Below are 26,028 nucleotides of genomic sequence, written 5' to 3'. Positions count from 1 at the left end.
ATTTCTCTATACACTTACTTTTTTTGGGGTCATTAAGTGGACTCACCTAATTTTTTCATATTCTAAGGTTACCATCTCATATATTATGCTAATCACCGTTTTTTTAAAGACATGCGGATCACCAATTGTCTCATAGAATCAACTTGTCATAATTTTGTAGTTGCTGCAAAAGTTACTGTAGTTTTTTTTTTTCCTTTCACAGTAAATAATCAAGATGCACACATTACTTAAGATACCGATTCATAAAAGTAAAATCACAAGTTGTTCAAAATATTTTATTTGGAGAATTAAATTTCACACAGAAATTAAATTTAATAAATTTCAAAAAACATTTGTATTCTTCTATTTCACTAAACCTTAATATATATTTACAAAAAAAAAACACAGAATCAAAGTCAAATCAAAAGATTGCACAACCGGCCGGATCAGAATCCTTGAATGCCATGCATGATGATGATGATGCTCTCCGCATCTTTTAAGAGATATGGCCCAAAAATGTCAATACCAAAACTCAAGCCCACACCCAATGACCCTATTTTAGAAAGATATAGATACATGACACGACAGATGTGAGAGGCATCAGTGATTCACACAAGTCACAAATGATCTGCAGATGATCAATTAGTGTTTCCCAAATCGTAATTAACCTTCCACGACACTTGTAAACAAGTACACATCGTAGATCATGTCCTCTTCTCGGTAAACTTGAATTCGAACTAACATAATACCTTTTTCTTTTAAAACACATTTCTGTTCTATCCCTTTAATTTTATTTTTGTTTTCTTTCTGCTAGCTGAAGAGTTGATAGGATTTTATTTTCTTAACACTCGTTATGTTATTTCGTTACAAGAAAATAAAGAGTTACCATAAACATTGAACACGAAGCAAGAACGAAAAATACAACAGCAAAAAAGAAAGAAAGATTCTCCTTTTTTTTTCTTTGGTGTTTTTATTTTCTCGGATGAGTATCTTCAGGTTTCGCTGTCCCTGTGGCCGCCTTAGCTACATCAGTAGCACTAGCTTCTGGCTTCTTCTTAGCATACATAACAGTGTACATGACGGCACCAGAGATAGCTAATCCAACAAGAGCCATCGTGGTGTAACTATACGGCAAGTTACGGCGTTGGTGAAGAACACCACCTGGATTACTTCCTGGTGGTCTCTTCGAAGACTCAACTCCGGCGGTTTTCACTCCCTCCGAGCTCATCTTTGTTGTATCAGCAGTTTTTCTCCAGTCTTCTTCTCCGGCCATTTACGTAATCTCTCTACTTGGATCTATACTTTACTAACCATAGAAGAAACAGCTTTTGTTGTAGTCTATATGCGGTTTGGAGATGGTACTTATGAGCCACGAAGACACGTAGTGTACGATAATGTGTTCAATAAGTGACACCTAGTTGATTCTGTCTGTTTTCTGTAATAAAGAAATTAGGCAGGTGTCAAGCCTTGGTAAACTAAGCCAGGTGCCATGTTAGATTTGATTAAAATTTACAATCTCAATTATACATGCTGAGAACAGATTGAAAGTTTCATTTTCTGTTTCATATGGGCCTTATAGGCGATATGTTCTTGTTCATATTTATTTTTTAGATTGAAGGCCCAACAATCTCACAACCCAATTATACTAGCAAACAAAAAGGAAAGTAAAAAAACAGAAACAGCTTAGCTTGACCAGTCTTCCTAGAAGACCGTGAAATCACTTTCGACCAGAGAGTTCAGGTTTTGTCTCTTACCTGACCGTTACGTCACCTTTATCATCTCTCAACGGATACATTCGCATTTACCATGTTTTCCTTTTTCTTTTTCGTTTAGTCTTAAACGGCTAGTTTCCAAGTCTCTCTAGCTCTATATATATAACCCACACAAGATCCTCTTCACGCACTTCATCTCCAACTCACTCAAATACATATATACACACTTGATTATTTTTTTTCTTAGCTCAGTACAGAGAGTGTTAAATTTTAAAACAATGGCTTCTTCTACTTCTCTTCTAGTGGCCATATTCTTCTGCATTTCCTTCCTCTTCTTCCTGTCAGTGGACGCAAATGAAGTTACCGTCGGTGGAAAATCCGGTGACTGGAAGATCCCTTCTTCCTCTTCTTTCTCTTTCAACGAATGGGCTCAAAAATCTCGCTTCAAAGTCGGAGACTCCATTGGTAAATCCTCACTTTGTAACTTGTTCTTATCTCAATATAGAGATTTCGTATAATCTTCAATATACTCTGTTTCTGACGCTTTGTCACATGTTTATCTTCAGTTTTCAGGTACGAAGCCGGTAAAGACTCGGTTCTCCAGGTGACACGAGAAGCTTACGAGAAATGCAACACCACGAGCCCTAAAGCCAGCTACTCCGATGGGAACACTAAGGTGAAGCTAGACCAATCCGGTCCGGTATACTTCATCAGTGGAACAGAGGGTCACTGTCAAAAGGGTCAGAAGCTACGCCTAGTCGTCGTCACTCCTCGCGACTCTGCTTTCTCTCCAGCTCCGTCGCCATCTGAGTTCGACGGTCCCGCCGTTGCTCCTACTAGTGGCGCTGCTACACTCACTGGCGCATTCGCCTTCCTCAGCCTTGTTCTTGGATTCTGGACCCTCTTCTAAATTAAAAGCTTTTCTTTTAGAAGATTGAATTCTATTTATTAATTTCCGAACATGAAGCAGAGATCAGATCATTGTTGTCTCGTTTACTCTTTGTGATCTATTAAATTAAATTTATTATTTAATCGGCATTCTTCTTTCACTAGTTCAGTTCAAATTAGATGGATCTATATCAAACGTTATAAAAGAGAAGAAAAATAAATGTAACAACCAAGAGAAAAATGATTATTAAGATATTGGATATTGTTTCAAAAACGGAAATTAGATTACAAAAGCATCTGGGCTGGCGTTAAAAGTTATTAAGCCTATAGTAATGGGCCTAAATTGGGCCTGAAGATAATTTGGGAGAGAAGCAAAACGGTAAGGATTGTGTGGAGCGAGTCACTGATTGATTTTATGATTTTATCCTCTCGGTCTCGGCTAAGTCTTTTTATTCTTATGCTCCAGAAAATATCCGGTTCACTGAATTCGACTCCGTCGTGCTTTTCGCCGGTGAACGGAGCTGTATCAGAATGTTTTATGACTATTCGTTCTCGCCTTGTGTTTTGTTAGTTACATCTTCGCCACTTGAAATGTGATGAATCATCATCGTTAATCTCTCTGTTTTCGTTTCACTTTTTGTATTACGGGGAATTGCTTACTTGCGCTTGGCTTTTCTTTAAAATGGTCGCGTTACTCTGCTCGACTAGTCTGTGTGGTGATGTTACAGTCGGTGATGCTTGTCTGCTTAGTAACATCAAAGCAAAATGTTGTTGGAGACGCGATAATTTGGTTACTGGAGGATTAAAGTTCCACCCTTTGAAGATTGGGTCTCGGAAGAAACACTGGAGAAAGAAGAGCATGAGATGTAGTGTTGTCTCCATGAAAAGTTCTGACTTTTCGGCTTCTATGATAGGAAAAAGCTTGAAATCTAATTTGTCATCAATTGAAGTAACGAGGGTTTTAAAGTCGTTTCCTGATATTGATTCTAAGTTTTCGTATTTCAAGTCCGTAGCTGATAATTCGAATTTAGTTCACTCTACTGAGACTTGCAATTACATGCTTGAAGCTTTGAGGGTTAATGGAAAAGTTGAGGAAATGGTTTATGTGTTTGATTTTATGCAGAAGAGAATCATAAAGAGGGATGCTAATACTTATTTAACTATTTTCAAGAGTCTTTCTGTGAAAGGTGGATTGAGGCAATCACCTTATGCGCTTCGGAAGATGAGAGAATTTGGTTTTGTGCTGAATGCATATTCATACAATGGATTGATCCATCTTCTGCTTAAGTCTAGGTTTTGCACAGAGGCAATGGAGGTCTATAGTAGAATGATTTTGGAAGGTTTCAGGCCTAGCTTGCAGACTTACTCTTCACTTATGGTAGGATTGGGGAAAAGAAGGGACATTGAATCTGTGATGGGTTTACTTAAAGAGATGGAGACTTTGGGGTTAAAGCCCAATGTGTACACGTTTACAATATGTATTCGGGTGCTTGGTAGGGCAGGAAAGATTAATGAGGCATATGAAATACTGAAGCGAATGGATGATGAAGGATGTGGACCTGATGTAGTTACATACACTGTTCTTATTGATGCTCTGTGTACTGCTAGGAAGCTCGATTGTGCAAAGGAGGTTTTTGCAAAGATGAAGACAGGAAGACACAAACCGGATCGTGTAACTTACATTACTCTGCTGGATAGGTTTAGTGATAACAGAGATCTGGATTCAGTGAAGCAGTTTTGGAGTGAAATGGAGAAGGATGGTCATGTACCTGACGTTGTAACCTTTACTATTCTCGTGGATGCTCTGTGCAAAGCTGAGAATTTTACTGAAGCATTTGATACATTGGATGTGATGAGGGAACAAGGTATCTTACCGAACCTCCACACATACAACACGTTGATTTGTGGTCTTCTAAGAGTTCACAGGTTGGATGATGCACTTGAACTTTTTGGTAATATGGAGTTCCTTGGCGTCAAACCTACTGCCTATACGTACATCGTGTTCATTGATTACTATGGAAAGTCTGGAGATTCCATCAGCGCTCTTGAGACCTTTGAGAAGATGAAAACCAAAGGAATAGCTCCAAACATTGTAGCCTGTAATGCGTCTCTCTACAGTCTAGCTAAAGCAGGAAGGGACCGAGAAGCAAAGCAAATATTCTATGGCTTGAAAGACATAGGGCTGACCCCTGATTCAGTAACATATAACATGATGATGAAGTGCTACAGTAAGGTTGGGGAGATAGACGAAGCCATCAAGCTGCTTTCTGAGATGGTGGAGAACGGTTGTGAACCTGATGTTATCGTTGTTAATTCTTTGATCAACACGCTTTACAAAGCTGATAGAGTAGATGAGGCGTGGAACATGTTTATGAGAATGAAGGAAATGAAACTCAGGCCTACAGTTGTGACTTATAACACATTGCTCGGAGGTTTAGGCAAAAATGGAAAAATTCAAGAGGCGATTGAGTTGTTCGAGGGGATGGCGAAGAAAGGTTGTCCACCTAACACAATAAGTTTTAACACTCTTTTTGATTGTCTTTGCAAAAACGACGAGGTAAATCTAGCCATGAAGATGTTATTCAAGATGATGGACATGGGTTGTGTCCCAGATGTTTTTACTTACAATACGATTATCTTTGGTTTAATGAAGAATGGTCAAGTCAAAGAGGCAATGTGTTTCTTCCACCAGATGAAGAAATTGGTATACCCTGATTTTGTTACCCTCTGCACTCTTCTACCAGGTGTTGTCAAGGCCGGTTTAATCGAAGATGCTTACAAAATCATCGCCAACTTTCTTTACAACTGCGCAGACCAACCAGCCAGTCTTTTCTGGGAAGACTTGATGGGTTCTATCTTGGCCGAAGCTGGATTAGACAACGCAGTTTCATTTTCTGAGAGATTAGTAGCTAATGGGATTTGTCGGGATGGTGAATCGATCCTGGTGCCAATAATCAGATATTCTTTTAAACATGGTAACGCCTTAGGTGCTCGAACTTTATTCGAGAAATTCACAAAAGATCTTGGCGTCCAACCCAAAGTTCCGACCTATAATCTGCTAATCGGCGGGCTTCTTGAAGCTGATATGATTGAAATAGCACAGGATGTGTTCCTACAGGTGAAGAGTACTGGTTGCATCCCAGATGTTTCTACCTACAACTTCTTGCTTGATGCTTATGGAAAATCAGGAAAAATTGGCGAACTCTTTGAGCTGTACAAAGAGATGTCAGCCTGTGAGTGCGAACCAAACATAATAACTCACAACATTGTCCTGTCCGGGCTCGTGAAGGCAGGAAATGTGGACGAAGCTCTTGATTTATACTACGACCTTATCAGTGATCGTGACTTCTCCCCAACTGCCTGCACATATGGTCCCCTTATAGATGGCCTCTCTAAGTCAGGAAGATTATATGAAGCAAAACAACTCTTTGAAGGAATGTTGGACTACGGTTGCAGGCCAAATTGTGCTATCTACAACATTCTCATTAACGGGTTTGGAAAAGCTGGTGAGGCTGATGCAGCGTGTGCGTTGTTCAAAAGGATGGTAAAAGAAGGAGTAAGACCGGATCTCAAGACTTACTCAGTTCTAGTAGATTGCCTTTGTATGGTCGGAAGAGTGGATGAAGGCTTACATTACTTCAGGGAGTTGAAGGAGTCTGGCCTCAATCCGGATGTAGTATGTTACAATCTCATTATCAACGGACTCGGAAAATCTGAAAGACTTGAAGAAGCTCTTATGCTTTTCAGCGAGATGAAGAACAGCAGAGGAGTTACCCCTGATCTCTACACTTACAACTCCTTGATTTTAAATCTGGGTATTGCTGGAATGGTGGAAGAAGCTGGGAAGATTTACAATGAGATACAAAGAGCGGGTCTTGAACCAAATGTTTTTACATTTAACGCTCTGATCCGCGGATACAGTTTGTCTGGAAAACCCGAGCATGCGTACGCTGTGTACCAGACAATGGTGACCGGTGGTTATAGCCCCAACACAGGAACATACGAACAGCTCCCCAATAGAGCTTGACATTTTACACAGCTAATACAAGTAGAGCTCTACACAGTAAGTGAAGCTTTATGTCCATGTGAAGTGTACAAAACATAACGTTGTGTAAATGTCATATTCATTTGTTTGTTTACATGATGATGATATCTTCTTTAAGGCCAACAACATATTCACATCAATTATTCCTTCTGCATTATTGGAGCTCGTGAGACAAAAGTCTACCCGTGGAGAAAATGGAATACTAAAATCTACAGAAACGTCAAGCTGTGATATATACTGTCTTTCAAAATGATTTACAATCTGTACCAAAATACTAGATCTAGATGCCAGCCACCTTCCGTGACTCTTGAGGATGGGGCTAGTTTGATGAGCTTGGGTCATCGTGGTTCGGTTCGGCTTGGCTTGGTTTAGTTTCAGATGGAGTAGGTTCCGTGTACTGAACAGGCTTCTTGAATTGAACCAAGATCATGGTCATGTTATCACAGCCTTCACCACCTGCGGTATTTGGAGCCAGACATCTATCGAGAACTTTTTCACATACCACCGAGAGTTTGGTCTCCTGAATGTTACCAATCGAAAGAAAGAAACTGTAAAATCCAGAAAGGGAATGACTGCAAAAAAACTTTTAATCCAAACGAGGCCAACTCAAGTTAGCTTACTGAATTCAATTGTTCATGTATGAAATCAACGAGTTGTTGGCTTGTCATGCAATCCCTGCAGATATGAGATGAAACCAAGGCAGGTGTATCAATATCACTATCAAGAAATGATCTTGTTTGGAGAACAAGATAAAAATAATTTCAAATTGATATTTACCAAATTCCATCGCAGGCAAGAACAAGGAAATCATCATCATCGCAGAGTTCAACCTAAAGAGAAGAATCAAAAATTATAGATGTTTCAGGAGAAAGAGAACCGGTAGTAGACCACTTACAGTGTTAACATCCGGACTGGCAGTAACAATTTGCTTTTCAGATGGCAAAGTCTTGTTCTGCTTGAATTCCATGTCACCTATAAAGCGCCAAAGAGTAGCTCAAATCAAGGGTTGCATGTACACAAGTTGCATTGTGTTGATTGTTGAAGAAGAAGAACTTACCGATAGCTCTTGCTAGATTCAAGCTTCCATTGACTCGCCCAGCATGTATAAAGCCACCAGCTTTCAGTATCCTTTCTTTCTCAGCTTCAAGATCTGGTTTGTGATCTCTAGAAAGATTGTAAGCCTGTAGACAGAGACCACAAATTTTTAATAATAAGTTGAAGACGCCAAAAAGACTTAATCAAAAGGCCTAACAAGTAACAACTACAGAATTTTACCTGACCCTTTCTGGATATCACACAACGTGAGTCACCGGCATTTGCAACAAATAGCTGCTTGTTTCTAATAACAGCTACACATGCTGTGCTCCCAGAACTAGGTCCAGGAAAATCAGAATGAGGACCCTGTTTCGACAACATAAGCACAAGTCTTAGATCTAAATTTAGTTTTGCTCAGTGATAGAAGAAGTGAGACTGAAAAATAGCAAGTGGGAAGTTTTACTTCCTCAAACGCCCAAGCATCAGGTTTATTAGCGTTGTCCCCGCTTCTTGGTGACCATATAAATCCTTCAATCATTCCACTGAACTTATTGATTTTATCACCAAGTACAGCTAACTCTCGCCACCCTCTTTGTCCTTGCATCATCTCATCCATTCTACAATTAACCACAGCGACAAAAGAGCAAGCAGTTTTATGCAGAACTTCAAAGAAAAACAGACTCTTGTTGCTCTTCAATTTAGTTGGTATATATTAACTTATCAAGAGGCCAGAACAATAATGTTACCTGAAAAACGCCTTTTGAAGAGAAGTCCCGACGTCTCCAGCTGCATAAGCCTCGTCACTGAGAACCTGCTGGTGTAGATATTTGGCGCAGAACTTTGAAACAACTTTACCTACAAGGACACTAGCCAAAATCATTTGACATTCCATAAACAGAAGGAAACTTGTCACATGAACAAAAACCATCAAAAAGGCTCAGAGATATATATCAATCTGTAGTTGACTTGAGATCTAAATACAAGCTTAAATCCCAAATGTTACATTTCTATTACCTCCATGGCCATCATAGACACCCAAGAAGGAAGTGTTATCATCGAGATCAAGAATTGCAGCATGCTACCAAAGTTTAGAAACCATTGTTGGATCAGCAAAGAAACAAAATATGCCTAAAAAAAGAAAGGTTTCAACTTTTGAATTCCACTCACCGCATCTTCCATGGACGCACGCCAACCTTGCATAGAGGATAAACCATATCTGAGTTTCTCATTCTCGCCATCTTCTGAAAACTTATCTGTTTTTGGAGAACTAAGGTATATACCCATCTCTCTCTTTCTGAAAAGGCAAAAGATTGGACATTTCTTCATGAATCACAAGGCATGAAACGATTCAGATTGCTATAACAAGAAACAATTTTTCTGAGCTAAAAGATGAAAAAATATCAAAATAAGAATATTGACAATGGACCTGTGATCTCAATCTTAAGAGCTACATAAAGAAATCAATCTACAAACAGGAATCGAAACCAAAACAAAGAAGGTTTTGAAACGATTAGAGTTTAAAACACTGCAACAGCAAAAAATTGGATTATCAACCAATTCGATGGATCAAACGAACGAAGTGCGAGAAGCTTTGTTTCTCGCATTTCTGGCCTGATTAAGGCAAGACCTTTGAGGTAGGACAGAAACGTTACCGGAGTGATTAGAGGAAGAAGAAAGTTTTGATTTTGGGATCAAATTCAGATTGTATCCTTCAACTCAAAAAAAAAAAAAAAGAGAAAAAAGTATGAGAAAAAGTCTGTTTTTGTATTTCCTAGAAAAGAAGCAACAAAAGTTCTTGGAGAGTTTTGTTTCTTTCTCCCCTTTACTTGCCACCACAACACACACCCACACGGCCTATTTTTACTTAAGCATTTCCTAATACAATAATGTATATTACCCCGACTCTTTTATGATTTGGTTTATTAATTGGAGCTGCTTGCCCCTTAATTTAGTTGTGTTTCTTTAAAACCGCAAATTTCAGTTTGGATTGACCAGTCACAAATGTCCTGTGTTTATTTAGTACTAGCAGTTGACCCGCGTTGCACGCGGGAGGTTTATAATTTTTTGTTAATTTTTTTTTTATATTGTGATATTTTATTTATTTTTAATTGATTTTCAAAATATATTATAGTTATTTTCTCTTGAATTATTATCTTTCAATATTTAAATTTGGATTAAAAATATTTTCTTTTTGATAATGTTATAAACTAATATTTCACTTTCAATTTTATTTTTCTCCTTTAAAATTTTATATATACAATTACATAAATGTTGTTTTTATTCTACCATAAATTTAAAATTTACTTACATTCTTAAACTCAGTAATACATTTAAAATTTGAAACTATGATCAATTTAAAATGAAAGTTGAATTACATTATTACCACTAACTAATAAAAAATGGAAGTATTTCTTATTTAACATTTTATTTATTTACATAATTTATTTTTATTTATATAAAATTTCTATTAATTAAATAAGTAGCATAAATATGCACTAAATGAATGTTTTAAATTTATTTTAATATAAAAAATGTGGCTTAGGTGGATGCTTAGGTGGCATCATGAGAAGAGAGAAAAAGCTAACTTTATATATATAGATATGTTGTATATTTTTGTTAATGGCTATATGTTTGCATTCTCTAACATGTCAAAGTTTCCTAGCATTTCAGTTGTATGAATCGGTAACTTACTATTTCCTCCAGGCAAGGGTCCAAGAAGACATGTGCAAGCCATAAATGCAACTACATACTGTACTAGGAAAGACTAAACTACCATCTTCCGACTTAACAAACTCGGTTTAGATAAGCTCTAGACAAAATTATTTTCATAATGCACGAAAAATGAATGATACATTAGTTTTTAAGTCATCAAACTAGCGGTGAGACTGCGTATCTAATCCCAAATAGGTTGGTTTCCTATTCAACCAAACTCGTGGTTAGTTATAAAGAGATTACTAATAAGCACTCACAAAGTTCGTATAGTTTATTTCCTATTTGCAACGGTGTTGCATAATAAGCTTTGACTGGTCTTCACCAGACAGACCTATGAGCTTTTGCACCGCTGATCAGCTTTTCCATTTCATTTGCCAATACCATATATTATCTCTTTTCAAATATTTGTGAATATAATATCAAAAACGTGTCTGTGCCAGAACCGCGTATATGGACTTTTGTGTGTGTAAAAAGTTGTAGCTATGGATATTTTGAATTTCCAAGATGAAGCATGATATAAATGATGCTGCTAAACGTTATATGTTTTTTAATTAGCTCTCAAATTTTTTCTTTAGAACCGAGTAAACACTTTTGTATAAATTAGTTCACGAATTAGTGGTACTCTTTCTAGATATTATTATTATTCTCTCGCTCCTTGTACAATGGCTTCGTCTTCTTACGCATCATTCTCATCGGTCTTCAATGGTTTCCTTGCAAGCCCACCTCCAAATTCTTCTGCTTTTCTCGTCCCTTCGTTGAGTTTCACCACTAGGACATCAAATTCTCGGAATCTGAGAAGTTGGGTTTCTCTGAAGTCTTCGAATAATCATGGGTTTCTAGTCAAATCCAAAAATTTCAGTGTTAATGCAAGAGCTGCTGCAGAAAAGAGTGTTTACGATTTCACTGTAAAGGTACGTTTCTGTTTTCTTTTTTTATACTATCTGTATATACTACAAGTGTAGCTAGGATTTTTGTTTATTCTATTTTGCCATCATCAATATTATGATTTTGTCTATAATCAATCTCACTGACTTAATTGTACTCTGACATCTCAAGTACAAGTGAGAGCCTGAAGTAACTAAAATCTAAAACTGGAGACTACATGATTTGTGTTTTATAAATTTGTGTTTTATAAAATAATTGAGACAGGACATAGATGGGAAAGATGTTTCTCTGGACAAATTCAAAGGAAAACCTCTTCTGATCGTTAACGTTGCTTCAAGATGGTGATTGTTTGTTTCTTCTGAATGTTCTATTTGATTTTTTGTAACTTTTGCTGCATCTGAAATTGATATGACTTTTATTTTGACTGTTACAGTGGTTTGACTTCATCAAATTACTCTGAGCTTTCAGTTCTGTACCAAAAGTACAAGAACCAAGGTAAGCTGGTTATAGTGAAGGTTTTATATTATCCAATTTGAATTAGGTAACAGTACATTAGTTTTGACCTTGTCTTTTTATTTTCATTTTTATCTGTGTGAAAATTCCACATCCTTTAGGATTTGAGATTCTAGCTTTCCCTTGCAATCAATTTGGATTTCAAGAGCCTGGCTCAAACCCTGAGATCAAGAAATTTGCTTGTACACGATTCAAAGCCGAGTTCCCTATATTTGATAAGGCATGCAGAAACAAAATTAACTCTTATTTCTTTAGCAGATCGATCAGAAGAGACTTTGATGAATCTTGATAATTAATCAAGTTGTGAACTTTCATATGTATATATATAGGTTGATGTTAATGGACCAAGTACAGCTCCAATCTACAAGTTCTTGAAATCTAATGGTGGTGGATTCCTTGGTGATATCATCAAATGGAACTTTGAGAAATTCTTGGTTGATAAAAAGGGCAAAGTCGTAGAGAGGTACCCTCCCACGACTTCTCCTTTCCAAATCGAGGTACCAAGTTTCAAACTCTGTTCAATCTTTGGATCTTGGCTTCAGTGGTTGTTCCTCCGTTTAATACTAACGATATTTTTTCCTTTTGAGATGTCGCAGAAGGACATCAAGAAGTTGATCGCTGCTTAATATATAGAGAGAAAGAGATTGTATACAAGAGATTTAGATAACACATATATGTAAACCTTTCTACTTTTGTTACATATATATATATATATACCATAACAGCGTAAATAAACTGTTCGATAACCATTGTATATAAACACCACACAAGTGCCTTTAGGCTTCGGACTTGATAGACATCCGATTATTACCATATTTACAAAAACATACACACACACAAACATATTCGAAACGAGAGTACTGCTTTAGTTATAAGATTCACGTTGGCGTCGAGAAGAAGATTGTTTCCTTGGCTGTGGCAGAAACCTATGGCGGAGATAAATCGGTCTAGATACCAGCTGTGAGTATCGACGAGATACTCGAGGAGGAGGATCTCGTCTCCGTCGAGGCTTACTAAGAGCTAGCCATGGCCTTTGACATACTCCTCCAAGAAGAAGATCAACGGTGGAGATATCTCTGTGAGATGGGTATCCATCTTCTTCTTCGTGTGAGATGGGTATGATTGCCACGTCGCCATCAACGGTGGAGATAGCTCTGAGTCCGATCAACAGAGATTCTTGGATCTCGTAGTTCTCTAACTGGACAAGAGTACTACTCTCTCTCAACTCCTCCATGTTCCTTTTTTTTTTTTTTTTTTTCTGAAAGATTACTCTGTCAGATGTTGTTGTGCAACGAAGGTTTATCTTGTTCAAAAGAATAAATTATTGCATTTACAATATTTATAACTGTGTCCACCGCCTGAAGATAATAAATCACCAAGACTCGTCATCATAATTTACAAAATTTAAAGTTCTATCAAAAAAATATGTTGACAGGACAAAACTAAAGCCATAACTTAGTTAGATGCCAATTCAAAAAAAAAAACTGCGAAAAAATCGTTATTGGTATAAAACAATATTTGCCATTATGATTACTTAATTATGTTATGGGTTGCACTCCTAGGATATTGTAAACAAACAATAGGCTAATATGACTATGGGTGTAGGCTTAGTTAGTTAGGAACCAATCTTAGATATATTAAGGTGAATACTCCCTTTTATTGGGTTAAGATACTAACCAAAAAAAATTCCAAAATAGAAAAACATGCAACTATGTACGATGTACAAAAAATGTGTGTTGTCCTTAATTTTAATTTTGGCAAACACGTTCCGAGTCCGAGATATGTCAGCCCTAAACCGGCTCTTGTATCTAGGATCCTCCTAGCCCTTTTCCACGACAGCGATAAAGTGGATAAAAGACGGTTAGTACGGCTGACCTGACCATCGGTTCATAGTGTACCAATTAATTAACCTTTCTCCATCGGTTCATAGTGTACTAATTCTTGGTTCCTTTTTGACGTTTTCTTTTTAATTTCATTAACGTGCCCTGGGCAGGCTATTATCATGGGATTCTTGGATATATGCATTTCAATAGAAAATCAAAGAAATTTCCAAGAAAATCAGAGAAATTTCCAAACATCTAGCTAATGATTTTGTAGATACGGTTAAAACTGTATACAGTAACATCATTGACTTGACTACTGGGAAAGAAAAAACAAATATAAAAGGTGTGACCAGTAATTGGCCACATGAACTAGTCGGTTGAAGCCAAACTTAAGCAATGCCGATTTTGGAATTATTCAAATCTCTATCAGTTTCTAAAAGCATCAATCAATATTTTATTCACAAGGCGAAGTCAGACTTCGATACGACGAGCAGCTGAGGAGTACATTTTTTTCTATGTTATAAGTTTTGAAGGAGCAATTTAGAATTTATGTAATCTACATGTTTTGACTTCTTCGTTATTTTTTAATCCTCCTCCACTTGGGTTTGCATTGTTTGAAATGGCCTATAAAAGGAGGCATACCAAAGGTAGATAAGAGCCACTTGTTAATTAGAATCTGTTTTCCTTTTGACACAACGTTTCATTCTATTGATCATACTCAATTCCATATTCAAATCTTCAATTCCAACTACAGATAGCCAATTGATTATTATGAACCGTTATCCTTTGCAGAGTTGCACAGTGGACTTGCAAAAACAATAATCCCAATCATATCCTACTTACCATATAATTAGTCAAACACTCTCTAATCCCTGACTCTAAACCAGATCAACTACATACTGTATATGTGATACATTCGACATTTAACTGATAAATCAAAGCACAAAAAGAATTACAAACAGGTTTATTCAATTCGGGTCAACTCTGCATTGATCTCAATAACTTTGCGTGATCATTCAAATCGGGCTGCGTCAAACATATGTCCAACATCATCCAAACCTGAAACAGAATAAACAAATATATAACAAGGTCGATCGCTCACAAGCTAGCATGTAACATAAAAGATCCCTACGATCGATCAAGAGCCAAAGACACACAATTTGTTTACGCGATTGCACAATTTAGCTAGAAAGAATAATGTTTTGTTATATATAAAATTACATATGGAATGCTCACCGATATTCCTTGTTCTTTGCAAGAACCATTGATGACACGTTTTTATTAATTCGATCTTCCTCCGATTTCTCTTTTTATCTGAACAAAACTGCACCACATATGATTCTTACTTTCCATATAAATATAATCTGCAAAAGAAAACAAAGTCTTAGTGACATCTTCTAACATTTATGTAATCCAATACATACATAATTTGCAAACCATATTCCATTTACATAGTTAATTCTGATGCTAGAAGGCAATTTGCAACCTCAACCTTTTTCATGCCTCTTGAGGTTTCCCAATAAAGAGTTAATGTTGACATGCACCTTTCACAAGTATCGAGAAAGTCTAACCTTCCTGAAGAAATTGAAAACCAATTATAGCAAGAACATTCCTAAAATTACGTGTCATATGGCTTCTTTGGTTTGAAAACACTGGAAAACATGGGAAGAAATGAGAAAACATGACAAAAGCAAAAACAACACAATTTATGCATTTACCAATACAAGAGAAACAAAGAACGTTAGATGTTTTAACGAATTGTCAAAATTTTATCAGCTGCCATAAATACATATATATGAATGCATTTAAAATGAAACTTTGAGTGTCAAAACACAAAAAAAAAAAAAAAAACAACTCGAATCCATTTAAGTGAGGTAAAAATCACATATTAATCATCTTTGCAAACTAGTGATAAAACGAATATTAACCACTAGAAACACTGTAAATTCCTACTTAGCAAACAGATCTACAAATCGCTTTCCTAGATTCAAAATTACTTATCAAATTCAAAATTAATATAAAAAAAACTGTGGAAAAATACTCGAGAAAGAACATGTTCAAAAATGAAGAGAAACAGACCCACAAGAATATTCTTGCAAGATTCACAACGTGATCACATGGAATCAATGATATATAAATTATATACCATTTACATGTAGTATAATACAAATTATGCTATGTATAATAGCCTAAATTAGAAACATAATTATATAAATGGAATAAAAATTAACATATATCAGCATACAATATACATAAATAATCTGTACAACAAACGACTAATTAATTAAAAGCAACTCGAAGATCATGAACAGTACTCTCTCAAGATCCATGGCTATACACAGATATGATCATATGAAGCAAATAATATATCTCTACACATATATATATGAATCAAGAGTCCAAAGAAGCACGGATTAAAAGTGCTAATGAGAAACGAGAGAAAGAGAAAGGAAATTAAATTATAAACCATATAATATTTACTTTGATCGAGGACATGTTGAGGATTTGAAAGAGTTAGGACCAGCCTAAGGAAAAACTAGGTTAACGTTAATGGTCCCATGTTAATCTCACTTAACCACGCCTTAAACTCATAGATTAAGCTTTCGATACTAATGATCCCATAAAATATAAAGCTCGACAAAAAAAGCAAAGTCGCATGCAATTGGAAACCAAATCAATGGCAAAATAAGAACAAGTTGCATCATATATAGCTATCATATCAAGATCGTATCTACACATACCTTTGGAGAGATGAAGAACACAAGAGAGAGAGAGAGAGATGGGAACACAATTTAGAAGAAGAAAACGTGAACGGACCGAAATGAATCGGCGCCGGAATCTGACAGATAGAGCAGTGAGCACGCAAGAGAAGCAAAAGCATCGAACATGCAAAGTGCCTTTGTGTGCTCACTCTCTTCTGTCAGTTTCTATGCGTTTCTCTCAAAAATTTGTCCCCAAAAAAACTCACTCGTGGTTCTTTACCTTACCGACACGAGTTCTGAGATTAGGGATCGATCGAACATGTTTTGAAAAGGATGAGACTCTCTTGAAGCATGTTGAGTTAGATCTGAGGCTTTTTTTTTTTTTTTAGGGTAAGCAAAACAAACCAGAGAGAATATTTTATAATCGAAAGAGAGAAGAGGAAAGTGATTCATTTATAGAAACACTTAAGGAAAAACAAATCTAGGGTTTTGACCAAATCGAAAGGAGAAAAAGTAAAATTACCAAAAAAGAAAGAACAAAAAAGGCAGAAGAGAGATATATTCGTGGGGGAGAGAAGGATTTGGAATTAGAGGAGAGGAGAAGGAGAAGGAGAAGAAGAAGAAGAGGACGAATCTGTTAAAAGAAGGAAACAAAAAACCTTATCTCTCTCTGTCTCTCACTCTCTTCAAGATGAGTCTTATCTCTGTTTTTTTTTTTGGCTTTTGTCTGTTTCTTTCTTTAATCATCTCTCTCTCTCCCTCTTACGTGCAATGGGACATATGTCTGAAGAGAGAGACATTTGAATGGAACGGATTGGTTAACAGTTCCCCCCATTGCAGTTTATAGTGGTCAATCTCATAACCTATAAACGGCAACGACAAGCCTAAGAAGAGATATGTGATCTTGAATTTTGAGAATGTTAAAAGCTTTTTCTTCTTTTCTTTTTTTTGGGGAATCGGCTCTCCCTATTATTATAATCGGTTACTTTCTTGTTTCAGTTTACACAGTAATAATAAATTCTTAATCATAACAGTTCTACTACTAATTACAGTAAATTACCACGCAAGATTAGCAGAATACATAAATTAAAAACTGAGAAAACATTCTATGAGAAACTATAAAAAAAACCCATTTTCCATATGATTTTGGCCGTTTGTATGTTAACAAAAAATTATCATTTAAAACAGTCTTCAAATTACATTTTTGACACATTCTTTTTTTTTTTATGATAAAAAATTCCAAAGTTTTTACATTCATAACTTACTGATGCTATTTTTACATTTATAAACTCGTAATTTTTTATAATCTACTTTTTCAATAGTCAACATATCACCGGTTAAATTCGTTTTTAGATAAGTAACAACAAATCACCAGTTAAACTATTAAACAAACTTACTCGATCTTAGTCTCTATTTTACCCTATCACATATCTATTTTGTAGAATCTTACAATGTTCGAGTTTTTCATATTTTCGAACTTATACGACTTTTATGATTTTATTTTAGTTAATAAATATCGTAATACATGTTAGCTTAATTATCGAAACATTTGATAAATTTCTCAAAGCTTATTCTGTTGGACGCGTGTAAAATGAAATAAGGAGTAAAGTATATAGAAACCGGTTCCGCCTGAGTGAGATATACCGAATCATATTTTGTTGGTGCTAGATAGATGCTGAGAATTGAATATATTTGTAAACAGGAAATAAGCTCAACACTTCTAGAACTATATTATTATCCCCATTTATCAGCCTGGCCACCCATAAAAGAAAAAATTGAAAATATTTTAAAACAGTACTACCATAAAGCAAAGAGGGTGCTTCCCCAAAACATATACTCTCGCACAAGAAGATATTGTTATAAGAGAATGGCTAAAGAATCCATATATGCTGATCTTGTGTAAGACCACACGAATGTGGAGTGCCCCCTCCCCTGTGTAATTCTTCATCCACGGTCCTGCTTTTCTTTTCTTTTCTCCTTTTTAATATTCGTGTCTGTTGCCTAGCTAGTTCTTATTTTTGCATGTTTTTCTGCTTCCTTATTTCTAATAAAAAAACTATTTTTTCATTAGTAAATTTGGTACTAAAGTTAGATTAGAAGTTTCTGATTGTTTTTCTTTTGAGGAGATTAATATTAGATCTATAACTTATAAATCTCCCAATTTATGATTTGGGACATTACTAACAATGAACTTAAGAGTTAGTCAGAAGGGGATATATATATATGTTACACAATAACATGAGGTTTTTACATGACATCGATCAAGTAAAGTTACGCGTGTTAACAGTAAAAAAGGAAAACAGTTTTGTAAAGGAAAAGTAATAATACTTAAAAAAACCACGTGAAGGGTGAAAAAGGGTAAGAGCTTTGTTGTGGTGGTTTGACCTAAGAAGAATATATTCAAAAACTTAAAAAAGAGACCTGTCTAGATTCATTGCTTCCCGATGACACAGAACATAACTCCGACTCTTTCCTTATTACTTAATACATATACTATACTAATAAAAGATATGTTAATCTGAACAATCCCTGACTTTTTCTACACACACATAAAAAAAACGAAGCCAAGTCATGTATCTAGGAGTGGCGTATACCGTATGGAGGAGAGTTGGAGACTATACGGTATAGTTAGAGATGTAGTTTGTATATCATATTCAAAAATATGTTGTGTTTTGAATTAGCCGAATATATTTGTTTGACATAATCCATTATATTTGACTGAGTATTCAATTCTATTTGTATATATTAGGAGGAGAAAATGGTTTTAATAAATAGATCAGCAGGAAAGTAAACCCATTTCTCCTCTCGGCCTATAGAAAAGGAGAAATTAGAATATGGGATCATGGTTCGTGGACCACATGTAACCCATCAGCCATCACCAATATCGAGCTATTAACATTTTTTATTTTACTTTTACATATAACAATTCTTTTAAAAATAAATTACTGCTCTCCATCCAAGAAGGAGTTGGTTACAAAAGGTGAACAAAGAGCCAACAAAAGCTACCAACGACACCGCTACGAAAGCCAATGAAAGCACATAACAGCATATGAAAAAAATGATAAATAGAGCTAATCCTAGCACTAAAACAAAACACGTTGTCTCCGGAATATTCGAATTATGATAACAATCAGAAACAAGCAACGGAAAGACACCAATGGTGATCTATATTGTTCGAACTTGATATTACCACAAGGGCAAAGACGATAAAGCAATCTCAAATTACATTACATATTATATCTGATTTTTTAACGCATGACAATAATGCTTCGCTTGGTTAATGTTTTTGTTACAGGCACACCTTTGTTCTAATTTATACTATATTTTGTTTCTTTTTCTTTTCGTGGAAAACAAAACGATGAACTGTATATAACTTGCAATTTTGATGCACAATACAATAATCAAAATCTACCCAAGACCTCAGATATATCGACCCTAGATCCTTATTTCATGGCTGTTGATAGATTTGAAATTTGTTAATATCCCTTTATCGATGTGTGAATGTGACTATATATGATAAATTAAATGTTAATGGAATGAGTATTCCTTTCATATGGAAGTAAACAAAAGCATACACTAATCCTTTCAGGAGTCCCCAAGCACCTCCGCAATCCCACCATTTATATTCATGAGACGATGTTTTCCTCAAGTATCGTTTCTAAGTAGAAACATGTCTTTGGTAGAAGAAAAAGTTTATTCGGTAAAATGTTTGGCCTAATAAGTGGCTCTAGAAACTTTTCAGTTTACGAAAAAAATAGCCAAAAGTGGCAAAGAACTAGAAAAAGGGATTCTTGACTAAAAAGCATAAATACATAGCTCCTGATCAAAACACAAATACACACATAAACCTAAATAAAATCCAAATTTTCAATGTGGTGAGATAACTGCTAACAGTCGAAATGCGTTTAAATTTTATCCTACCAAAAAATTATCTGCAGAACTCCATGGAGAGAGAGATGAACGTGGCCAAAAAAATAAGAACAAATTAAAATAAACCAAAGCCACCTTACGTATCAACCTTAACACTACATACTAAGTAAATGAAAAACCACCACTACTACTCTTCTTGTTTTAAAAAACAATTCTACACTTCTACTGCCCAAGACGACGTCAAGTCTCTCTCACCATTTCTCACCGCAACCACCATTAGCCCATTACCACCACACACCATCACGCTTAGCTTTGCACCTTAAATTACATACCCATAATTCATAAGAGAAAAGAGCTAGGGCCTTTCCTAAAAGGCCAGAGACTCATCGCTTCCTCTTCTTACCAGACTTTGCCTGACTTCCCTTCGACTTGCCTGAATTCCCTTTAGTTGCTGATTCTGGCGCCTTGATTGTCTCCTCTTCAGATTCTGACTCTGCATCGCTCTCCTTGGCTTTGGAGGCAGGTGTAGATGCAGAACCAGATTTAGCCTTTCCCTTTCCTGGTTTGCTTTTGGCTGGTGCAGATTTTTGTCCTGACTTGGATTTTGAAGTTGTTGTAGTCTTGGACGGCTCTTCCTTTTTCTTGGATGAAGCTTTGGATGTGCCAGACGCTCCTTGGTCCTTCGATTTTCCAGATTTCGATACATTGCTTATATTTTTCTTCGGCTTGCTGCTTCCTGATTTACCAACGGTTTTGGGGTTTTCCTCTTCGTCACTCGACTCTCCAGAGCTATCCTCTTCTTCTCTGTCAGATTCCTTCGAATACTTTAGTTTGCTATCTGTCTTGCCATCCTGAGACTTCTTGGAAGCAGGAGCAGCTTTAGACTTGCTTGATCCAGCTCCACCACCCCTGAATCACAAGAAGCATAGCATTACTCATTAGTAGAGATTTTTCTAGAGATTTTAATACTTGTTAACTATTTGCTTTCACTTTCATATACTTTTTCGCTGATGAGTCCATCTTTGATTGCTTGCCTGTCTTAGTTTTCTTCCTCTGGGGCCTGCATGAAGAATTGCTAAGCTTGTTTATCATAAGAACGGATCATTCATCTATAACTTCAGGTTTGCTACAACTCCCAGTGCGACATAAACAACAGAACTAAAGAAGTAACACGTACGCTGGCGAGGCTTCTTTATCTTGATCCGTCTGATCAGCAGCTTCTTCATCCTGCTGACAGAAAGTGTAAGTTACAGCAGTGCAAAGAGCAAAAACAGTCAGATATGAATGAAATTTATTGCCTCACCTCTGACGATCCTGATTCATCCAGAACATGCCACTTCTGTTTCTTAAGATTCAAGATTTCTTGTTCGCCATCATCATAGCAAACCTGAAGACGAACATGACAACAGCATACAACAATTATACAACAAAATGGCCTGAATCAAATGAAATCAATATGTACCGCTTAGGAGAACATCTAATCGGCTAAGGGTACACCACAAACAAATGATTATATAGGAGACAGATAAAGTTGGGTTTACCAGATGTCTCTTTTTAGCAGAATCATAAGAATTGACCACACCCTTATAATACCTGAGGTAAAAATTCAGGATTCATTTACAAGCGTGGACAACAAAAGTTCAACTATCAACAGTGTTAGGCCAGAATATAATAAAAAAAAAAAAAAAATCTAATAAGAAAATGCAAGATGCTCACGCTTGATCCATAGGCCACCAGACTTTGACCCTAGACCCAACTAAATTTTCATCATGGTTTTGCAGATCAGATGCCTGCAAAGCAATTAATTTAGTATGAAGAAGTCCAAACAATAAAAATTCTTACAGAGCGCATGAAACTGATACATTTAAAGGATAAAGCAAAAGACACAGAAGGATAAGAGAAGTTATCTTCAACTGAATGATAATATGAAGCTGCTACCATCCACAGTTACTGCTGCAAATGGCATTTGTTGAAATCACGAAAACATACCTTCCCTTTGTCTAGACTTCGTTTTCTCTTTGTGTTTGTACTAGGACTTTCTTCTACTGGTTGCTTCACTTCTTTCTTTGATTTTGAAGCTGATTTTCCAGAGGAAACAGCTGGCTGAAAACAATAAAAGTGTATTAATAACAGTACATGGAAAGGGAACTCAGACATGAATCAATACGGGTAAGGAACTACTTACTTTTCCATTATCACCAGACGAAGTGTGTAGTGACTCCTCATCCATGGTTTTCCCACGTACTTGCTTTTTCTTATCCTCTTTTGGCTTCGTGGATTCTTGTGCATTACCACTCTCAACTGCCTTTTTCTCTGACTGCTTGGTTGCTTTTGCCTCAGTAGTGCTATTCTTAGAAGAAGGAACAGTAGGCTTTGCTTTACTTGACGAAGCAACCTTCTTTCCAGAATTTTTGGTCATTTGAGCTTCAGAAGTGTTTGGTTTTTCAGGAGCTTCTTCGGTAGCAATTGAAGCAGAAGGTTTGACATCCTTTGTTGAGCTCTCATTTTCCTTCTGGTTTGTAGTCTTCTTAGGGAGGCTTTGCTCAATAAGATCCTCAGCCCTAGATGGAGAACTGACATTAGCAGTTTCATCTGCTGGTGTCGAACTGACATTAGCAGTTTCATCTGCTGGTGTCTTAGGTGGTGAAGCTTGCACACTTGTTTTCTTCTCATTATCAGAAGAAATGACTGCATTAACAGATGAATCATCAGGAGGTGAAGTTAGCACATCCTTGCTGTCCAGGAGTGGTACAGGTTCAGTCTCCTCTTTGACATCTGAATTTTTTGACGAATCTGCCTGTTTGTCAGAACTCGATTGATCTTCTATTTCTTTAATTTGACTTTCAACATCAGGCTTCTCTCCAGAAGTATTATCTAAGTCAGTGTTGCTAGGATTATCAAGTTGTTGCGGCTCATCTTTGTCACCCATATTGTCTTGCTTCTTTGTGGAATCAGTATCAACGGAAGAATCATTCTGTTGCGCAACACCATTGCTAACTCCAGACTTACCAGATTCATCTTTAGGTGCATCAATTCGCTCAGGGGTACAAATTTCTGCTGCCTTCTGCTTATCCTGTTTTGATTGGAACACACAAATCAATAAACAATCCACTCCAGCGAAAAGAGGAATGGCATCTATCCTATTTATACTAATCAACAAATTTCAGGGGTTTAATGCTGATTTAAAAAGGAATAAACATGCCTCTACTTCCGCTTCCATTGTTATATGACCTTGCCTTTCCTGCAGAGGAAAAGAACAGTATAAGAGCTTATGTAATTGGAAGATATGCGCAATCCCAAAAGTTGAGGCAGTACGACAGGAAAACAGGTGAAATAAAAAAAAGCTTACATCTTTTTCATTCGCAACAACTTCGCCCTGTTGCGAAGCACTGAATGTCCCTTCACATATCGAAACCACTATGTTACTATACTTATCTAAAGGGATACCCGATGATTTCACTGCTTCAGTCAGATATGTTTTGAGCTTGCTAGCACAGTTACTAAGAACTTTTTCTGCCAACCTCCGTGATACTTGCGAAACCTGATGAGTGATGAAAAGTTGAGAGTTAACAAAAGAGCATTGGCTGCTGAAATAGAAATTATTAAAAACATCCATGTATTACCTCATCATCCTTTTTAACATAATGTAGAATTGGTGTCAGCATCTCTGAAGGTATTTCTTCGCTCTCCTCTAAGACAAGGGTCATAATGTTCTCCATAGATGAGAATACATTCCCTGAATGATGGTCCCTGAAAAGGAAAACAAAGTTAACATCAGACAAAAATTATTTCTGGATGTTGTAAAAGCAAACATAAGTAACAGAATAGTTGTGAACAATGTAACGAGAACATAATGTAAAGTAGCACATCATAGACCATGGATAAGCAGAATGACAAGAATGAATATAGTATCGACTGAGAACAGCAACAACATCCATGAATCAAATGTGACATAAGGAACGACAGAGAAACAACAAGTAGACAATTCCATGTATGTGTACTATCTGGACATTGCATTACAAGGGTTTTTTTATAAAAAAAGGGTATAATTCCAGCATAATGAATATATTAGCTTGTACCTTATAGACTTCAGGAAATGCTGGAACATCTCGATAAGAAGTGCATCACACTCAAGATCCAACATCACAACACATGATCTGACCTTAGCCACAGTTTCAAGGATTGAGATCCTTTTGGGATAGGAACGGCTAGATTTGTCAACTAGATCTTCAAATGATGATACAATTAACTTGAATACTTCCTGCACATGAGTATAAGAAAAAAGTGATTGACCAACTGGCATAATGCCCATTTCCTCCAAAAATTTAGTATCAAACAATTAGATACCTTCATCTGTTCATCATCATAAGGAGCATCGGGAGCAGTTATTCTTGTAATCTCACTGATACAGGCAGCGACAGCAACTTTCACTTGGGCGTCCAAATGCTTGAAGAGTTTTCCACCGACTAATGCTTTCATCAATGGAGAGAGTGCATTCTGCATTGAGTCAGGAGGTGACTGTTCGACCTCTGACAGGCATAGGAAAAGTTTCTGCAGCAAAAAGTAAAAGAATCATCAAACTCAGCAACTCCAAAATCACAATATCCCCATCACACACTTGAAACTGGGTTAAAAATATGAAAGAGCATAAAAGCTATGGAGAAACTTATGCACTATACTGTTCAAATAATACTATCAAAGAACAGAAGCCGGATTTCAAATATAACAATAACAAACAAAATAATCCCCCTGGCTCATATTTAACTACAAATACTTGCAAGGTTTAGTATCAAAAAGTATATTCGGAAGAGCAGACTTGTTCAGGCAGTCTATGTAAACCAGGATTAACAATCACATCCTTACTAGATGCATGCTTAATCAACGCAAAGTGGAGGAGAATATATCTAAATTTTATTAAAAACTGGGACAATCACCGTAATATAGACTTCAAAGGCAGGAATAAAGATTCACAGAGCAAAAATGAAAGAAACAACAGTAGAGAAACGACACAAGACGCACAAGTGAAATCCAAATCCAGAAATCCACACTAAACACATGCACAGACTTAGCATTGCCACGAATTCGAAGAATATAACACCAAGAGAAAACACAGAAAAAAAGAAGAAGAAGAAGCGGAATGGGTGAAGAAGGAGAGCTCACGTCAAGGAGAGCAAGAAGCTCATCGACTGAAGAAGGTGGGTCAACAAGCTTAACCCCAGCTTCAAGAATCTGATTCTCAAGCTCTTTATCAGAATCCGACATGACTCGCCTTCTCCTTAGTTTCTCTTCTCTCGTTCGATTCGGTTGCGGTGTCTACAATTAGATCTGTACAAACCCTAGATTCGGAAACAGAGGACTTCGGAGAGCATGAAAAAGCTAAAGCCACCGTCGATTCCACAAATGGAAAGAGATGAGAAAGCTGGATTTGCCGAGGAAACAACAAGAAATCTCCCCCCAGAGTCACTACTGAACAACACGCTAGGGTTTTCTCCTCTCTCTCTCTCTCTCTCTCTCTTTTTTTTGTGTTCGCTCAAACTTACAAAAAAAACTTAGAAAAAAAAAAGTAAATAAAATAAATTTTCAAGGACGCCAGAGTCGAGAGAGAGTGAGAGAGCCCTCAAGCGCCGTTAAAAATATTTATATTAAAAAAAAAAAAATTGGAAGTATTTAATTTTCGCGTACAGTGTGTGATTTATGAGTTGGTCTTCTTCTCGTTTATTTAATTTTTTCTTTCACTTTTTGGGGATTTTATGATATAAATAAAATAAAAATGGAATCCAAAAATCAAGGGAATCCAGTATTTGGGATCTTTTTTCCTTTGCAGTTCGGATTTCACCTTAGATTATAAACTCTGGTTAATTAAT

At 36.4% G+C, this 26,028-nt stretch overlaps 6 protein-coding genes and 1 long non-coding RNA gene across 9 annotated transcripts; 3 read left to right on the top strand and 4 right to left on the bottom strand.

The window, feature by feature from the left end:
* Positions 1 to 790: 790 nt before the first annotated feature.
* LOC17879173 lies at positions 791 to 1,293 on the bottom strand. The gene has a single exon (XM_006284902.2). The coding sequence runs from the start codon at positions 1,250 to 1,252 to the stop codon at positions 950 to 952; it is 303 nt and encodes a 100-aa protein (XP_006284964.1). The 5' UTR covers positions 1,253 to 1,293; the 3' UTR covers positions 791 to 949.
* A 605-nt stretch (positions 1,294 to 1,898) lies between these two features.
* On the top strand, positions 1,899 to 2,740 carry LOC17879726 (early nodulin-like protein 1). Its single transcript, XM_006284529.2, has 2 exons — positions 1,899 to 2,156; positions 2,258 to 2,740. Exons 1-2 carry the CDS (start codon positions 1,970 to 1,972, stop codon positions 2,599 to 2,601), a joined length of 531 nt encoding a protein of 176 aa, XP_006284591.2. The 5' UTR covers positions 1,899 to 1,969; the 3' UTR covers positions 2,602 to 2,740.
* Positions 2,741 to 3,031: 291 nt separating this feature from the next.
* On the top strand, positions 3,032 to 6,720 carry LOC17877826 (pentatricopeptide repeat-containing protein At4g31850, chloroplastic). Its single transcript, XM_006282730.2, has one exon. It carries the CDS (start codon positions 3,262 to 3,264, stop codon positions 6,604 to 6,606), a length of 3,345 nt encoding a protein of 1,114 aa, XP_006282792.1. The 5' UTR covers positions 3,032 to 3,261; the 3' UTR covers positions 6,607 to 6,720.
* Positions 6,721 to 6,752: 32 nt separating this feature from the next.
* Positions 6,753 to 9,437, bottom strand: LOC17879434 (probable protein phosphatase 2C 60). The gene is made up of 11 exons (XM_006283937.2): positions 9,312 to 9,437; positions 8,827 to 8,953; positions 8,674 to 8,737; positions 8,406 to 8,514; positions 8,123 to 8,276; positions 7,900 to 8,025; positions 7,682 to 7,805; positions 7,520 to 7,596; positions 7,402 to 7,454; positions 7,245 to 7,299; positions 6,753 to 7,144 (listed from the first exon to the last, which is right to left on the bottom strand). Exons 2-11 carry the CDS (start codon positions 8,941 to 8,943, stop codon positions 6,944 to 6,946), a joined length of 1,080 nt encoding a protein of 359 aa, XP_006283999.1. The 5' UTR covers positions 8,944 to 8,953; positions 9,312 to 9,437; the 3' UTR covers positions 6,753 to 6,943.
* Positions 9,438 to 10,896: 1,459 nt separating this feature from the next.
* Positions 10,897 to 12,584, top strand: LOC17877496 (putative glutathione peroxidase 7, chloroplastic). Its single transcript, XM_006284402.2, has 6 exons — positions 10,897 to 11,282; positions 11,521 to 11,597; positions 11,690 to 11,751; positions 11,871 to 11,989; positions 12,099 to 12,266; positions 12,366 to 12,584. The coding sequence occupies exons 1-6, from the start codon at positions 11,034 to 11,036 to the stop codon at positions 12,393 to 12,395; spliced, it is 705 nt and encodes a 234-aa protein (XP_006284464.1). The 5' UTR covers positions 10,897 to 11,033; the 3' UTR covers positions 12,396 to 12,584.
* A 1,827-nt stretch (positions 12,585 to 14,411) lies between these two features.
* On the bottom strand, positions 14,412 to 16,672 carry LOC111829594. 3 transcript variants are annotated; one of them, XR_002832963.1, is made up of 3 exons: positions 15,044 to 16,672; positions 14,829 to 14,956; positions 14,412 to 14,651 (listed from the first exon to the last, which is right to left on the bottom strand). It is a non-coding gene; the product is annotated as an uncharacterized LOC111829594 (long non-coding RNA). The 3 variants fall into 3 exon arrangements; XR_002832962.1 differs by having other exon boundaries at positions 14,829 to 15,167; positions 16,334 to 16,672; XR_002832961.1 differs by having other exon boundaries at positions 14,829 to 16,672.
* Positions 16,673 to 20,114: 3,442 nt separating this feature from the next.
* Positions 20,115 to 25,715, bottom strand: LOC17877924 (nucleolar and coiled-body phosphoprotein 1). Its single transcript, XM_023778164.1, has 14 exons — positions 25,325 to 25,715; positions 24,512 to 24,715; positions 24,244 to 24,425; positions 23,788 to 23,914; positions 23,514 to 23,705; positions 23,367 to 23,405; positions 22,350 to 23,237; positions 22,154 to 22,267; positions 21,881 to 21,954; positions 21,706 to 21,757; positions 21,468 to 21,551; positions 21,342 to 21,391; positions 21,165 to 21,224; positions 20,115 to 21,073 (listed from the first exon to the last, which is right to left on the bottom strand). Exons 1-14 carry the CDS (start codon positions 25,424 to 25,426, stop codon positions 20,548 to 20,550), a joined length of 2,694 nt encoding a protein of 897 aa, XP_023633932.1. The 5' UTR covers positions 25,427 to 25,715; the 3' UTR covers positions 20,115 to 20,547.
* Between the last annotated feature and the right edge of the window lie 313 nt (positions 25,716 to 26,028).

The sequence above is a fragment of the Capsella rubella genome, unplaced genomic scaffold (assembly GCF_000375325.1).
Source record: "Capsella rubella cultivar Monte Gargano unplaced genomic scaffold, Caprub1_0 scaffold_7, whole genome shotgun sequence".
NCBI classification, from domain to species: domain Eukaryota; kingdom Viridiplantae; phylum Streptophyta; class Magnoliopsida; order Brassicales; family Brassicaceae; genus Capsella; species Capsella rubella.
Note: the sequence above shows the minus strand (reverse complement) of the source record. Positions and strands in the feature narration are given on the sequence as shown.

Excerpts from the sequence above, each read along its gene's own strand:
- LOC17879173 (XM_006284902.2), bottom strand. The coding sequence starts at position 1,252 with ATGGCCGGAGAAGAAGACTGGAGAAAAACTGCTGATACAACAAAGATG.
- LOC17879726 (XM_006284529.2), top strand. The coding sequence starts at position 1,970 with ATGGCTTCTTCTACTTCTCTTCTAGTGGCCATATTCTTCTGCATTTCC. Across the intron at positions 2,157-2,257 it reads CAAAGTCGGAGACTCCATTG|TTTTCAGGTACGAAGCCGGT; the intron begins GTAAATCCTCAC and ends GTTTATCTTCAG.
- LOC17877826 (XM_006282730.2), top strand. The coding sequence starts at position 3,262 with ATGGTCGCGTTACTCTGCTCGACTAGTCTGTGTGGTGATGTTACAGTC.
- LOC17879434 (XM_006283937.2), bottom strand. The coding sequence starts at position 8,943 with ATGGGTATATACCTTAGTTCTCCAAAAACAGATAAGTTTTCAGAAGAT. Across the intron at positions 8,026-8,122 it reads ATGCTTGGGCGTTTGAGGAA|GGTCCTCATTCTGATTTTCC; the intron begins GTAAAACTTCCC and ends TTGTCGAAACAG. Across the intron at positions 7,145-7,244 it reads TACATGAACAATTGAATTCA|GAGACCAAACTCTCGGTGGT; the intron begins GTAAGCTAACTT and ends GGTAACATTCAG.
- LOC17877496 (XM_006284402.2), top strand. The coding sequence starts at position 11,034 with ATGGCTTCGTCTTCTTACGCATCATTCTCATCGGTCTTCAATGGTTTC. Across the intron at positions 11,752-11,870 it reads CCAAAAGTACAAGAACCAAG|GATTTGAGATTCTAGCTTTC; the intron begins GTAAGCTGGTTA and ends CACATCCTTTAG. Across the intron at positions 12,267-12,365 it reads CTTCTCCTTTCCAAATCGAG|AAGGACATCAAGAAGTTGAT; the intron begins GTACCAAGTTTC and ends GAGATGTCGCAG.
- LOC17877924 (XM_023778164.1), bottom strand. The coding sequence starts at position 25,426 with ATGTCGGATTCTGATAAAGAGCTTGAGAATCAGATTCTTGAAGCTGGG. Across the intron at positions 23,706-23,787 it reads ATGTTAAAAAGGATGATGAG|GTTTCGCAAGTATCACGGAG; the intron begins GTAATACATGGA and ends ATCACTCATCAG. Across the intron at positions 21,758-21,880 it reads TGGTGGCCTATGGATCAAGC|GTATTATAAGGGTGTGGTCA; the intron begins GTGAGCATCTTG and ends TTTTTACCTCAG.